This window comes from Coturnix japonica, chromosome 1, assembly GCF_054131305.1.
Source record: "Coturnix japonica strain WE chromosome 1, WE-NBRP24, whole genome shotgun sequence".
NCBI classification, from domain to species: Eukaryota; Metazoa; Chordata; class Aves; order Galliformes; family Phasianidae; genus Coturnix; species Coturnix japonica.
In genome coordinates, this window is record NC_140663.1 from 100,951,863 (window position 1) to 100,966,260 (window position 14,398).

General features: G+C 42.7%; 1 protein-coding gene across 1 annotated transcript in view; it reads left to right on the plus strand.

Moving 5' to 3' along the window:
• The first annotated feature begins 415 nt into the window (after positions 1-415).
• TRAPPC10 (trafficking protein particle complex subunit 10) overlaps positions 416-14,398 on the plus strand; it is a 37,427-nt gene continuing 23,444 nt past the window's right edge. The window contains exons 1-7 of the mRNA XM_015883831.3: positions 416-835; positions 7,245-7,326; positions 7,973-8,108; positions 9,489-9,685; positions 11,555-11,750; positions 12,812-12,923; positions 14,018-14,265. Of these exons, the coding sequence (XP_015739317.2) occupies positions 745-835; positions 7,245-7,326; positions 7,973-8,108; positions 9,489-9,685; positions 11,555-11,750; positions 12,812-12,923; positions 14,018-14,265 (1,062 nt within the window). The 5' untranslated portion in view covers positions 416-744. The remainder of the gene's footprint in view (positions 836-7,244; positions 7,327-7,972; positions 8,109-9,488; positions 9,686-11,554; positions 11,751-12,811; positions 12,924-14,017; positions 14,266-14,398) is intronic.

The following is a 14,398-nucleotide window of genomic DNA, read 5'->3' on the forward strand; positions in this document are numbered from 1 at the left end:
AGACAATGCAGGTGCACCCGAGCGCCTCGGAGCACTGTGGGAATGTTGTAGGCTCCTCAGCATTATCATTCTGTGCTTCACAGCCCTGTGGTTATTACTGAACCAAGGATGGTTTGGGCTCGAAGGGGCCTTAAAGATTATTCAGCCCCAACCCCAGCCACGGGCAGGGCTGCCCCCCACCAGCTCAGGCTGCCCAGGGCCCCATCCAACCTGGCCTTGAGCGCCTCCAGGGATGGGGCACCACAGCTTCTCTGGGCAGCTGTGCCAGAACCTCAATGCCCTCTGAGGAAAGAATCTTCCCCTGCCGCCTCACCTACATCAGGCCGTGTCCACTAGCGGCTCTGAGCCCTCACGCCGGTTCCCTATATCGTCCTGCCCCGACCCGGCTTCCCTCAATGTCCGGTCCGCCCCGCGCAGGCGCACCGCTCTCCGGCCCCTCCGCTGCCCGGCCCCGCTCCCCTTTCCCTCCGCCCGTCGGTAGCCGCGCCCGGCCCGGACGGCGTCGCCTCTGTCTGGCCGTTCGCCGCGCTCCCCGGAAGCGGTAATGCTCCGCCGGTGATCCAGGAAGCGGATGAGCCCGCACGCCTTCCCCTCCGGAGCGGAGCGGCGCGGCGGGGAAGGGGCGCGGGGGCCGCGATCAGGCCCGGCGGAGGCGCGGCCCGTGGCAGCCCCCCCGGCGGCGGCAGCGGCGTTTCCATGGCGCCGGGCGGGCGGGGGAGCCGGGGCTGAAGACCCCGCCCGCTCATGGACCCCGCCGCGGCGGCGGCCGGCGAGGAGGAGGGCGGGGAGAAGCCGCCGGTGATCTACACCATGGAGAACAAGCCCATCGTCACCTGTGAGTGCGGCCGGGCGGGGAGGGCGGAGGGGCGGCGGCTTCCCGACGGGGGCAGCCCGCAGCTTTGTGTGCGGAATACGGCATTGGGGAGCGGGTCTGTGGCCGCCCCTCCTCGTGGCCCTGCGTTCCTTGGGGTGGCGGTGAATAAGGAACGTGGCTCGAGGGGCTGCAGGTGCTCAGGGTGCAAACGTGGCAATAAAACTTATGTCCCGAACTTCTGGTCGGTGTGGTGCTGCTGAGGGTGAGGAAGGCGTGCCTCTGTGGTGAGGAGGGGTCGCTGAATGTGTGTTCCCGCTGACGTTATAATTTAATCCTTAACTATTGTGCTTTAGCTCTGTCTTTAGAAGGCAGAGTGTGTTTAACGAGCCACGTCCTGCGGTTCCAGTGATGGATTAGTTCCCTCAGGTGTAAGTCATGACGTGTGGACGCTGGCCCTGATGGAAAATAGGAGCTCCTGTGTTCTTGCAGGTGTAGAGTGGGCACACAGAGTTCGCTTAGACACATGAACTATAGCTATAGTGCTGCTTATGGGTGGGGGTCAGCCACAGAATTCTGTGTGCTTTAACACACAGATTCATCTGTGATAACAAAAACCAACAATTAGAGTCACAGAATATCCTGAGTTGGAAGGGACCTATAAGGACCATCAAGTCTAACTCTGGGTTCCACATGGGGCCACCCAAAATCTAAACCCTATGCGCTATAGCACTGTCCAGATGCTCTCTGAACTCCAGCACTGGGGGCCGTGCCCACAGCCCTGTGCATCCCGTTCCATGCCCACCGCCCTGTGGTGCAGCCCCTTTCCCTGACCCCCAGCTGCCCCTCCCCTGGCACAGCTCCATGCCGTTCCCTCGGGCCCTGTCGCTGTCACACAGAGCAGAGCTCAGCGCTGCCCCTCCGCTCCCTGTGAGGAGCTGCAGCCGCCATCAGGCCTCCATCAGCTCCTCTGCTCTGCGCTGAGCACACCGAGGGGCCTCAGCTGCTTTTCATGCAACTGTTTGCTCTTTATCAGTAAAGCCGTAGTAATACTGTGTGCACTTGCAGAATAAAAACTGTTCCACGTTTGTATGTTGTCTTAGTACAGAGTCAGCATCTGTTATATTTCCTGACTAATTATTTATGTCTTAGACTGATATTGATATGCAAGTGTAAACTCCTAACTACATAATTACAGAATAATGTGTGTAAATACATATATAATTATCTTCAGACTCTCTTATAACTATACTCTTTTTCTTAAACTTTTTAATTGATCTTGGATGTAGCTCCTAAACAGAAATCAGTGATACCTTTACTGAATATTCTATCCTTGCCTACTTCAAGATATACATACACCACCAGGTGTATGTGAGGGGGAACAGAACTACAAGGAGATGCAAGGACAGGCGGTGGAGTCTCCTCTGGAGACTATTCAAGGTCTTCCTGGATGCTGTCCCATGTGGCTTACTGTAGGGAACCTACTTTCAGAGAGGAGTGGACTTGATGGTCTCTTCCAACCCGTTTGATTCAGTGATTCTGTGACTAGCTTTTGTTTATGTATATTTTCAAAGGAATGCTTCTGTGGAGAAAAGAACTGGTTGAGTTGTTCTTCCAAAGCTATGAGTTTGTCTCTGTTGTGCAAGTAATCAGTTTCCAGTTTGATCCAATCCTGAATGTAGCACTGTGGTAATGTACACTTCAGCCTATAGAGTAAAAATGGCAGCTCCTATGTGGCTTGTATAACTGCTGCCTATGGCCAATGCAGTTTTTAACACTGCTCTCGTCATATAACTAACCACAACTCTGAAGAGAGTTTCTGTAGGTGAGCAGATAAGCATATTATGTAAGAACGGACAAGGTAGTATCTTCACAGACTGATGCTGGTCCTCTCTTGTTTTGGTTATTCCACCTTTCCTCAAAATGGCAGCATCCCATGTAGTATGAAGCCATTCTCCTCAGTTAGACCCGAGTGCCACGATGATTCCTTTGCGGAGTAGTTCAAAGCATGATTCGTGTGCTGTCAGTCTTAAACCCAGTGGGGGCTTTCACATATCCAGCTGTGGATGTTCTCACTGCGATACGTCACATTGCAGGCTCTCACCAGTCGGCCTCTAGCTTTTCCTCACTGCTGAAATACTATTTTTAGCATTGTCAATTGTTTTTAATTCAAAGAGGCAGGTTGAGCCTCAGACATCGTGGACTTTGTTATCTTCCTCGCAGTGCTGACTTGGCATAATCTTGAAGCAAAGTAGATTGCTTTCTTAGCAAACCTGAACAACGCTGCTTGCGTTTCCTGGGTCGTATTTATATTTAATTTGTGAAAGTCTTTGGAACAGTAATATAACGTTCATTCAAATGCATGCCAACCAAGTGCTCTGATTAAAGAACTTGTCCTTATGTAGCTGGTTTATACTTCAGTTACTTTGTGTTGTTATCCACATAAAGGGCAAGTTGAAGGCTGTAGACCATCTCGCTGAATGAAATAATGTAATAGTTTTCTCAGAGCGTTTCTGCCAAGCTATTCTATTGCAGCTATTGTCAAGTAGTTGTTGAATGCTCCTTATCAATGTGTAGTATCTGTTTATGTATAAACTATGTGTATAATTTGTTCTGGCTGTCACTGCTTGTGGTATAAAGAACTTTCTATCTCTCTTGGGAGAACAGGTTGCATCGCTTCCATTTGATCCATGTTCAGTATGTGCTGTGGTACAGCAAGAGCAAGATCATTGTAGGCCTGAGAATGGGAAATGTCTGCAAATACCTACTGGAACTGCAAAAATAGAAAGGAATAATGAAAGCAAAGGGGATGTATGGAGGGTTGTCAATCTTTTAAGAGTGAGAAGGAGTGTCTGCAGTTAAGGATGCTATTGTGGGATTGGAAGAGCTTGATTCAAACCATCTTGTATCACTAGTAGGTAGAGGGCTTAAAATGTGCCAAACTAGAAGTGGCGTGTAGCCTAATTGAGCAGTGATTTGCTGCTGGTGAGACCCTTTAAACAATTACATCCTGTAGAAGAGTGTTCTGTCTGTTTGCAAACAGGCCTCCTGTCTGCACTGTAAGTCGTTACCATTGAGGAGCTGATGTGATGTTATTCTGTACTTACATCTAATTACTTTAGATTGATACGCTTATAACAGGCTAGTGAACCGTGGGAAAAAAAAATACCATAGCAGGACTTTTTACCAATTTAATAATAAATGAGATCAGAAAGATTAGTGTTGAACAATATTTGAGAATAAAAGCTAAACAAACCCACTAAATCACAGAATCACAGAATGACCCGGGTTGGAAGGAACCTCAAGGATCATGTAGTTCCAACCCCCCTGCCTGGCAGGGCCACCAAACATACACCTTTACTAGATCAGGTTGCCCAGGGCCCCGTCCAACCTGGCCTTGAACACCTCCAAGGACGGGGCATCCACAACCTCCCTGGGCAGCCTGTTCCAGGGCCTAACCACTCTCCTAGTGAAGAACTTCCCCCTAACATCCAACCTAAATCTTCCCTCTTTCAACTTAAAACCATTTCCCCGTGTCTTGCTATTGTCAGCCCTTTCAAAGAGTTTACTCCCCTCCTGGGAGTAAGTTCCCTTCAGGTATTGAAAGGCTTCAATGAGGTAAAAGCGTAGTCCTGACCCTAACAGGATGTTTTAGGTTGGAAGGGACCTTTAAGACCATCCAGTTCCAACCCCCTGCTGTAGGCAGGGACACCTCCCTCTAGATCCAAAGCCCGATTCAGCCTTGAGTGCTTCCAGGGAGGGGGCATCTACAACTCATCTGATATTTGTCCCGTGTCAGTTTTGTGCTGGTGTTGCCTGCTGATAACTTCACTTTCAGTGTTTGATGAAATGGCTCAAACTTGCTGATGACAGTAGATATAGGGTCTAGTTGAGCAGGACCTGAAATGCTGCAATCCTTTGGGTGTTTGTAATACTCAGTGGCTGTGTTTGGTCCGTGTTCAAAAGATAAGCTGATGTAGTTTGCATTGGAGATCTGTTCTCCTTTTTCCTATGATCACCGAGTATAGTCTTGCATGGATCACAAATACGGTCTTTCTTCAGCTGACAATGCAACGTGGTTGTCTGCAATAGGAGGGCACTTAAATACATAATTACCATTTAGTACCTTTTCCACATCATGGAAATGATCATTTTACTCAAGATGTTGCATTCTCAGACATTCTGGGATGCAAACTGGATTTTTAGGTGCAGTGCAGAAAGAGCATTTGATGTGCTCCATAGGCACAGTCTGTACTTCTCCTTTCTTTGTGGCAGGCTCCAAGCTTCCCAGGCTATCGCTTTGATGTGGTCAGCACGCTGTTGTTAAATCACTGAGCCGTATTTCACTTTCTATGGGCAGTAATGAGTTGCAAATCAATAAGCAGTTTTTTATGGCCCTTCTTATGGTGATGTTGTAACTTAGTAGGAGATAGCGTTAAGCAGTATAGCCAACGCTTGTTTCAATATTCATTTCAGAATTTGTTTATAGTATTAAATTAAAGATTTCGCATGCTACGCTTAATTCAAACAGAGCAGGAGGAAGTGCAGAATCAAGAGGGAAGTGCTTGTTCTGTAACTTTCTGGAGACTTGAGGCTAAAGCAGTAATCAACTAATTCCCAACCAAAGGAGGGCCACAAAGATGTTCATAGGGGTGGAGCATTTGCCCTGTCAAGACAGGCTGAGGGAGCTGGGCTTGTTCAGCTTGGAGAAGGCTGCAAGGTGACCTCATTGCAGCCTTCCAGTATTTAAAAGGGTATTAAAATGAAGGGGAATCAACTTTTGACAAGGGTAGACAGCGGTAGGACAAGGGGGAGTGGTTTGAAGCTCAGAGAGCTAAGGTTTAGGTTGGATGCCAGGGAGAAGCTCTTTACTTTGAGAGTGGTGAGATCACAGAATCACAGAATGAACTGGGTTGGAAGGGACCTCAAGAATCATGTAGTTTCAACCCCCCTGCCTGGCAGGGCCACCAAACATACACATTTACTAGATCAGGTTGCCCAGGGCCCCGTCCAACCTGGTCTTGAACACCTCCAAGGACGGGGCATCCACAGCCTCCCTGGGCAGCCTGTTCCAGGGCCTAACCACTCTCCTAGTGAATGCTGGAACAGGCTGCCCAGAGAGACTGTACATGCCCCCATCCTTGGAGGTGTTCAGGGCCAGGTTGAATGGGACCCTAGGCAACCTAGTCTAGTACCAGACCTGAAGGTTGGTGGCCCTGCCCATGGCAGGGGGGTTGGAACTTGATGATCCTTGGGGTCCCCTCCAGCCCAAGCCATTCTTTGATTCTGTGATTCTAATTAAAGTTTAATAAGCTCCTATTAGAAGCAATTCCTTGTTACGTGCTTAATGGGAAGGAAAAGAGGATGTCAGGTTCTTCTCCAGCTTCAGCTCTCTGTTCTGCAGAAAGGCAAGAAAATCCTTTGTTCAGGTTGGGCTGTACAACAGCAAGTGATTATAAAGAGGAAACAAGTGGAAAACTGCCAGGAAAGAGCCAACTTGCTGTTTGCCTGTTTAACATGGTAATTGGAAAGCATAACTCTTCAGCTCCAGGGATCCCGGGTAGGGTGTGGGGGAAGGAGAGTGAGAACATGGAGCTTCTGGAGGAAGGAAAGATTTTAAAAAGAAATTAATTTGCAGTCTCAAAAAGAAGGAGAATGCAGCAATTCAAAGATAAAGCCAAAAGGAGCAGAAGAGAAGAGAAGCCACAGAGAAGAGAGCAATAACTGAGATAACTTAAGGGCGGGATGCACGTGAGATATAGCATAAATGATATCACAGCTAGTATGGGCCAGCTCATTTTCCCAACATCAGAATGCATGTGTGTCATAATAGGTAACTCTTATCAAATGCTATGAAATATACATTTACGGCCTTACTCCTTTTCTCACTGGAATGTGTTTATTTGCCAGAAGTGACGTGTACTATTTTCTCTTTAATCATGATGGACTGTTGAGGAGTTATACCATGTCTAGTAAGGTTGACTGCTCAGTTTGGTTTCAGGCATGTCTGACAAAGTACCTCATTCCAGAGTTCACCATCTCTTTGCTCAAAAGTGCTGATGAGAGTCAGAAACTAAGAGAACTTAACGTTAGACCTGTTTCCTCCTTGTATCATAAAGTGATTCAAACATAACCTCAGGCCTGGGTATCCTTGCAGGCCCAGCTCCAGGGGCCTGGCACCTGATCTTTCTGAAGTGGCAGTAAGTTGCCTTGTACTAGGAGTAGCCCTGTGAAAAACTGTAGAAGGAAGCAAGTTATAATGTGCCTTGTTGGGATGTTGTATTAGGTTGTCGTGCTAGACTCAAGTGTCTACGCAGCAAATAAAAATACAACTTTTTTATTGAAGCAAACTGGAATATAGTTTCTTAATACAACTATTATTTAATTATTTATTGTGATTTGCACATAATGAAGTATTTTATTTCATGTTTAGGTGCTGGAGATCAGAATTTATTTACTTCCCTGTATCCTATACTTTCTCAGCAGCTTCCAAGAGAACCCATGGAATGGAGGAGGTAAATCTGTGTTCGGTTCTGTAGTACGCTTTCGGTATGTTACTAAACTTGCCATAGTGCTGTGGGAAGCTTTTATCAGAAAGTGAGTCAGATATGGCACCTGCCTTAATTAATCAAGGTAAATATTCAGAATGCTCAGTTCTGCACTTCAGCTGTGTTAAACTTTACATGGAGGAAAATAATAGTAGTGTTGTGTTTCTTTTTGTTGCTATTGTTGCTTTGGTACGTGCCTTGATATGCTTTGGCAGTTTTGAAAGGGGTGTGCTGCTCTTTTTCATGAGAATATAGGTAGAATTTCAGATGAAACTTCCTGCAGAATCCTTGGTATGGCTCATTGTGTTCTGGTGGAGGAAAATATTTTGGGAATTTTCTTATTTAGAATTTTCTACTTTCGGAGGTCTTGGAGGTACAGAAAGTCTTTTAACGGAAGCTGAAAAGCTTCAAGCTGCTGTTCTTCCAAAAAGGAGCATCTATAATAAAACTTGAAGTGATACCATATTTTAGCTAACTTTATGTAAACTACTGTAAGCATAGTTCTTGAGTTTCCAGTACCCAGAGCTTTTCAGTTTATTCAACAAAATCCAGTTTGATTTTTGGGTTCAGCTACATGTCTCGGTTGCTAATTTCAGTTTTTTGAATTTTTCAGGTCTTATGGCCGTGCTCCAAAGATGATTCATCTAGAATCAAACTTTGTTCAGTTTAAAGAGGAGCTGCTACCCAAAGAGGGGAATAAGGCTCTTCTGACTTTTCCCTTTCTTCATATTTATTGGACAGAATGTTGTGTAAGTATTAGGAAAAGAAAATTAAATTGCTTTGACATTCAACTTGCTCTCTCTGTTGTTTTTTTTTTTTACTTGCTTTTTGTGTTTGTTTGCTTGAACAGTTAAGTTTGCAATGCATAAACATGTGTACCCAGTAAATCAGAAACTTGTCAACTTAAGTATTCCTTTGTTATAAGTGGTGTTTGTAATGTTGCTTGACACTATGGACAGGCTTTTGAATAGACTTTTTTCAGCATTCTGTCATTAAAAAACCCAAAGTCTAAAAGTGCTATTGCAGTAGCACAGTACGTTTGCTACATGATACAGAAATGTGGCCAGATTATTTTGGCTATGATCCATTCATGAGGTTAAATCTTAAAAAGAATGCATATTTTACTTCATCTTCTGCATATGTCAGCTGTTAGTATTCATCAGGGGTCTGAACTGGTGTATTGGGTTCAGATGGAAGAGTTTTAGTAGCAGTGGGCTGAAGGGGTGACCTGTGAGCACGGAGCCCAGCAGCTGCCCAGTGTCAGAGCAGAGCTAGCTCCAGCTGCTCTAAAAGGGACCATTGCTGGGTAGAGCTGTGAGCATCACTGGGTGTGCTCTGGGAGAGTAGATTTAAGGAAGGGAAGAACTGCCCAACAGCAGCTGGGAGAGAGGGGTGAGAATTGTGAGAGCAGAGCCCTGCAGGCACCAAGTTCGGTGCAGAATGAGGGCAGGACGTGCTCCAGGCATGAAGCAGAAGCTCCCTGCAGCCCATGAGAGGCTCATGGAGGAGCAGGCTGTGAAACCACCGCAACTGGATAATATTTGGAAGGTCTTAATTCTGTTTCTCTGAAGTTCATTGCTTAGAGAACTGCATTACTAATTCTTAATAGAGACCAATTGAAGGACAGAGGTAATGTCTGCTTTGTGATCTAACAGGTATAAGAGTTATCTAATGCATCTGTTTGGAAACAACCAAAAAATGCCAAACAACTGTCAGTGGTTTTGTTTAAGATTTGAGCTGTGTTAGAAGGTGCAAATGCCACGCTTCTGTTATTATGCAAGAATATAACAGTTCAGCTTTTTGGTGTCAAGCATACTAATGTTGTAAAGTTTAAGAATATAATCTAGAGGATTATACTGAAGTCTGATTGGTACAGTGATTAGTACAAGATTGCCAAGAATTATACCAAGTACTCTTAATCAATTACTAGAAATAAATGAAATGCAAAGACCAAAAGTCTTACCATACCTTGGCTCATTTGGATTCTCCCAACAAGTAAATTTATTGTCACTAATTCTTTTCTATAAGCCTTTATTTTTTAGTTCTGTTGGAACAAAAGTACAAAAGTTGCCTTTTGAAATTGTTTAGAATGACTGTTTGCTTTGGTGATTCACCACTTCTCACCTCAGGACACGGAAGTGTACAAAACTACAGTCAAGGATGACATCACCAAGTGGCAGAACGTTCTCAAGGCTCACAACTCAGTGGACTGGCTAATTGTGGTAGTTGAGAGTGATGCCAAGAAAAAGAATAAAACAAATATCCTTCCCCGAACTTCTATAGTAGATAAAATAAGAAATGACTTCTGTAATAAACAAAGCGACAGGTATGGAATCTTTTACTTGCAAACTTCTAAACCTTTGGCTAGTGCGTGCGGACTTAAAACCTTAACTTCCCTATGTAACAGGTTCCTTGCTTTATATAGGATCTTCTCTGATATCCAGCATCCAAAACTATAAAAGGAGTTTATTTTCAGTTCCTCATGGATTAGTGGTGTCTTTGAAATATTTTGAGAGTATTTCAAGTACACTGAAATCTCGATTCCAAGATTAGTATGCTAATCTTGATTGAAGGGGAAAATTGCATGCTAATATCAGTTTTCAGAACTTAGGTGCAGAAATGTTATCATAACTACAAGTGGTGGTAGTGTGGTGTGAGGGGAAGATGAAGCTGGCATTGTTAACTTTTTTTTTTTCCCATTGAACTCTACTTTTCACTTAATAAATCACCTTTCCAGTATGAAATAATTGATGTAAAAACAGCTGAAGAAACTGAAGTTATTCCAAGGAAAATAGCAATGCAAAAAGTTATGAAACTGTTTCTGCCGTCATTAAAGCCAACAAAATACACAGATCTTAATTTGAAAGTAACTTTAAAAAATACCTTCTTCCTTATTCTGCAACATTGCGTAGAATATATTGTATATTTGCATTTTCTTGTAATCTCAAGAGTTAACTTTAAATAGATTTTCCCTCTAATAATGGGTGATGGTTTAAAGGGGTAGATGAAAGCACTCGTACCTTAGTGTGAGCTGCCAGTGACCAACTGACATGTCAGCATGTTGTGACATTGGCAGCAATTTATTTGTACCCACTTGGTGTTAGGGATATTGCAGGACTGCTTGGGCAAATAGTCTGGGCAACTTTTAAACATTTTGCTTTTATTATCTCATGGCAAACTGATTGAACTAGGAAGTTAGGGAACATTACTTTTCTAATAAGAAATGGTGTTCAGTTTAAATAAGATATTTTTCTGCCTTTAAAGGTGTCTGTACTTTTTTGACTCATGTTAGATTATGGTATAAAAACTGAAGATTTAAATGCTCTCAGTAAAGCTTATTTATTTGTGAACTACTGTGATTTGCTAAGTAGTTATTGAAAAACCACCACAACAACAAAACAACAACCCTTCCCCCCCCAAAAAAAATCAACCCAACAGTGACAGTTCTAGCACATGAAGCTTGTAAAACAAATTGACATCGTGCAAGAATATACTTTTATCTCTAACAAATCTTGATTTCTGTCCTGCATAATATTTTTCAGGAGTTACTGTAATTGTTCTTTCGGTCATATTTCTAGGCAGGCTTTTTTCTTGGTTTGCTATAACATTATTACTCATCACAGAATTGTAGGGGTTGGAAGGGACTTTCAGAGATCAAGTCCAACCCCCCTGCCAAAGCAGATTCCCTACACCAGGCCCAGGAGGGTCTTGAATATCTCCAAAGAAGGAGACTCCACCACCTCCCTGGGCAGCCTGTTCCAGTGCTCCGTCACCCTTACTGTGAAGAAGTTCTTGTGCACATTCGTGTGGAACTTCCTATGCTCCAGTTGGATGTTCTAGTTTCTCATGTATAAATATTGGAATAATGTATCCATTATTTGATTTTTATTGAAAAGAAAACAAAAAACTAAAGCTTCAAATACTACTCGTTTTGTAAAAAAACTCTTAAGCGCTTTCTGTAAACTATATAGCAGCCTTAAACATACATGGGAAAGTTTAAGAAAGAAAGAGAAGACCAAAACATACTGCCCCTTTCCTTTCTCTCCCCCCAGACTTTTTTCTTTGATGAGTGTTAAATTAAAAGCTAAAATTTATTCACTGTGAACCTATCAGATGTGCACTCTATTACAGCTGTGCGTGTATATGTGAAATTTTTATATCCCCCCCAAAATAATTTTTATCAATCTTTTTGCAGATGTGTGGTACTTTCAGACCCTTTGAAAGACTCTTCCCGTTCTCAGGAATCTTGGAATGCCTTCCTGACCAAACTCAGGACATTGCTTCTCATGTCATTTACCAAGAACTTAGGCAAGTTTGAAGATGACATGAGAACTTTGAGAGAAAAAAGGACCGAACCAGGATGGAGCTTTTGCGAGTATTTCATGGTCCAGGTAAGAATATTTCTCCTTCTTTCTCTTTTTCTTTAATAGAAAAAAATTGTTTTGAGTTTTAGTTCTAATAATGGCTTGTTTTTCTGGTGTCTTTAATCCTCTGTTTGTTCTTTGAGGCAGGAGGGGGAAGGGTAGATGAAGATTGATATAAAAGCAATATTTTAATATTGGCAGGCCTGAAGTGGCTGTGCACGCAAGCCTACTGCAATATGTATGAATCTCAAGTGTAACAAACACTGAATCCATCTAGAAAATACTGTGAATTTTGAATAAATGTCCTATTACTGTGGTTGTACGAAGACATTCAAGCTTGTAATTGGCATTTAATGCCAATATCACTATGATTTCTTTGCTTTGTTTATTAACAGTATGTGTGGAGAAGCATGTGTTTTGAGTAAGGCCCATTAGAGAATGCTCTTGAATTCCAGTTTTTGTATTTCTAAGTATGTCTGCTTTAGCTGTTATAGAGAAAAACAAAAAAATCTTATTCAGTAGAACTAAAGTTTTTATTCTTTTTAGTTCTCCAGTCACTGTATAATTCCCTTTTCTACGTTAATTTCACATCGTTCTCATGTCTCCTTGAGTTCATCTGCTGCCGCTTTGTTGTGATATATCTACTTCTCCGACTCTTTCTAACTATAGTTTTTGGTCTCTTCTATGTGTACTGAAGAACCATTACTGATACTACAGTGCTGTTTTCATGGTGTAAACACAAGAGACATTATTATTGTTATGGGAGATGACTGTTTAGTATGTTTTCTTTGAAACTTGAGCTTTCAATAGATGGATGAACAGTATGTTGTAGTGAATCAGAATCTGGATGCACAGTAGGATGAACTGGTGTAGCTGTATGTTTGTAGTTTTATTGTTAGCTTCAGTGTGCTATGAGGAAAGGGTGCACTCACTGCAGTGGCAGATTATCCTTTTGTATGTGATTACTGAAAGGAGAAAAATGTTGGAAGTATACTTCCTGGAGCTCTGTGTGCAGGTGGAGGCACCTTATAATACCAAACATAAATAGTACCCATAATGTGCTCATTGTCTTGCTTGTGTGTCAAAAGGAAGAACTGGCCTTCGTCTTTGAGATGCTGCAGCAGTTTGAGGATGCACTAGTGCAGTATGATGAACTGGATGCCTTGTTTTCTCAGTACGTTGTGAACTTTGGGGCTGGTGGTAAGTGTCTTCAAATGGTAAATATTATCCTTATTCATTTATGTGCTATGCTTCACCAAAAGACAATGATGTGTGGGTACTATGCGTGTACTTGGGAGAAAGAGATGGTACGTTGTAGTGGAGGTCTGCTAGGCAGTTGTGCCCTTGTCACAATCTCACTGTATCCTCTTAGTTCTTGCCTTTAAGTCTCAGGAATGAAAAACAATTTTTAATGAAAACCTGCGTTTTGCTTATATTATATTATTTGGGGGTTGGATTCGATGATATCTAGAGGTCCCTTCCAACCCCTACAATTCTGTGATTCTGTGATTCAGTGATTGTTATAAACAGCATTCCGAGCCTCTGTAATTACCTAAGTTTCAGTCTGGCTGGGATGCAGTTGCTGTTTTCACAGCTTGTTTCTGAGTTAGTTATTAAAGAGCTTCTAGAACAAACGCATCCAGTTTTGTTTCAAATTACACAAGATATTTCCATTCACTTTTCTGATGATTACCAAATATGCAGTTAACCTGCACTGCAGAAGATAAAACCTTCTCTTCACAAAAAATTACTGTAAAGGAAGTACCAAATAACTTGAAACTGTTGTATTGTGCTGAAGTATGTGGTGTTACATAAGATCTTTCATTAGGTGCTTGCTATGATCCTAGTGAAAATACAAGACAGTGAAATATATTTATCCTGACTGAACTTGATGCTAAACCTGAAACTATTACAGTCATACCTCTTAATATGGCTTGATGCCAGTGAACACACATATCTGTGGTGGCTGAGTAAGAAATACATACGTGGATAAAACTGGTTTGTCTGGAACTCCATTTAGTTAGAATTACTGAGAAATACATTACAAACTCAGTGGCACTATACTGATAGTTAAGAAATGTGCAATTAAGATTAAATGCATGTGGCGTTTGAAACTGTCTGAAACTGTTGTTGACTTAGTTATGGATTTTCTGTAGTTTAGTTTTTAAAGTTAAGACATTAAGTTTATCAAATAATGTAAAAAGGAATAAGCAAGTTTGCAACCTAGAGGTGGGGAGGGCAGAAAAAGAGGCTTTAAATAACAGTGATTGATTCTTGGATATTTATTTATTTAGATGGTGCAAACTGGCTGACTTTTTTTTGTCAGCCAGTGAGGAGCTGGAATGGTTTAATTCTTCGAAAGCCAATAGACATGGAGAAGAGGGAGCTGATTCAGAATCAAGAAGCTACTCTCCTGGACTTGCGTAGTTATTTATTTTCTCGCCAGTGCACGTTGTTAATCTTCCTGCAGAGGCCGTGGGAGGTTTCCCAGCGAGCATTGGAGCTTCTTCACAACTGTGTGCAAGAACTCAAGCTATTAGAAGTGAGTTTGTGTAATGTATTTGATAATGCAAACGATTTTATCCAATAGTGACCACACAAGAATTCCGAAGTCTAGGTATTGGCCACCAAAATAAAGTAAGCACAGTCTGTGTAGTATTAACATGATGCAGTAA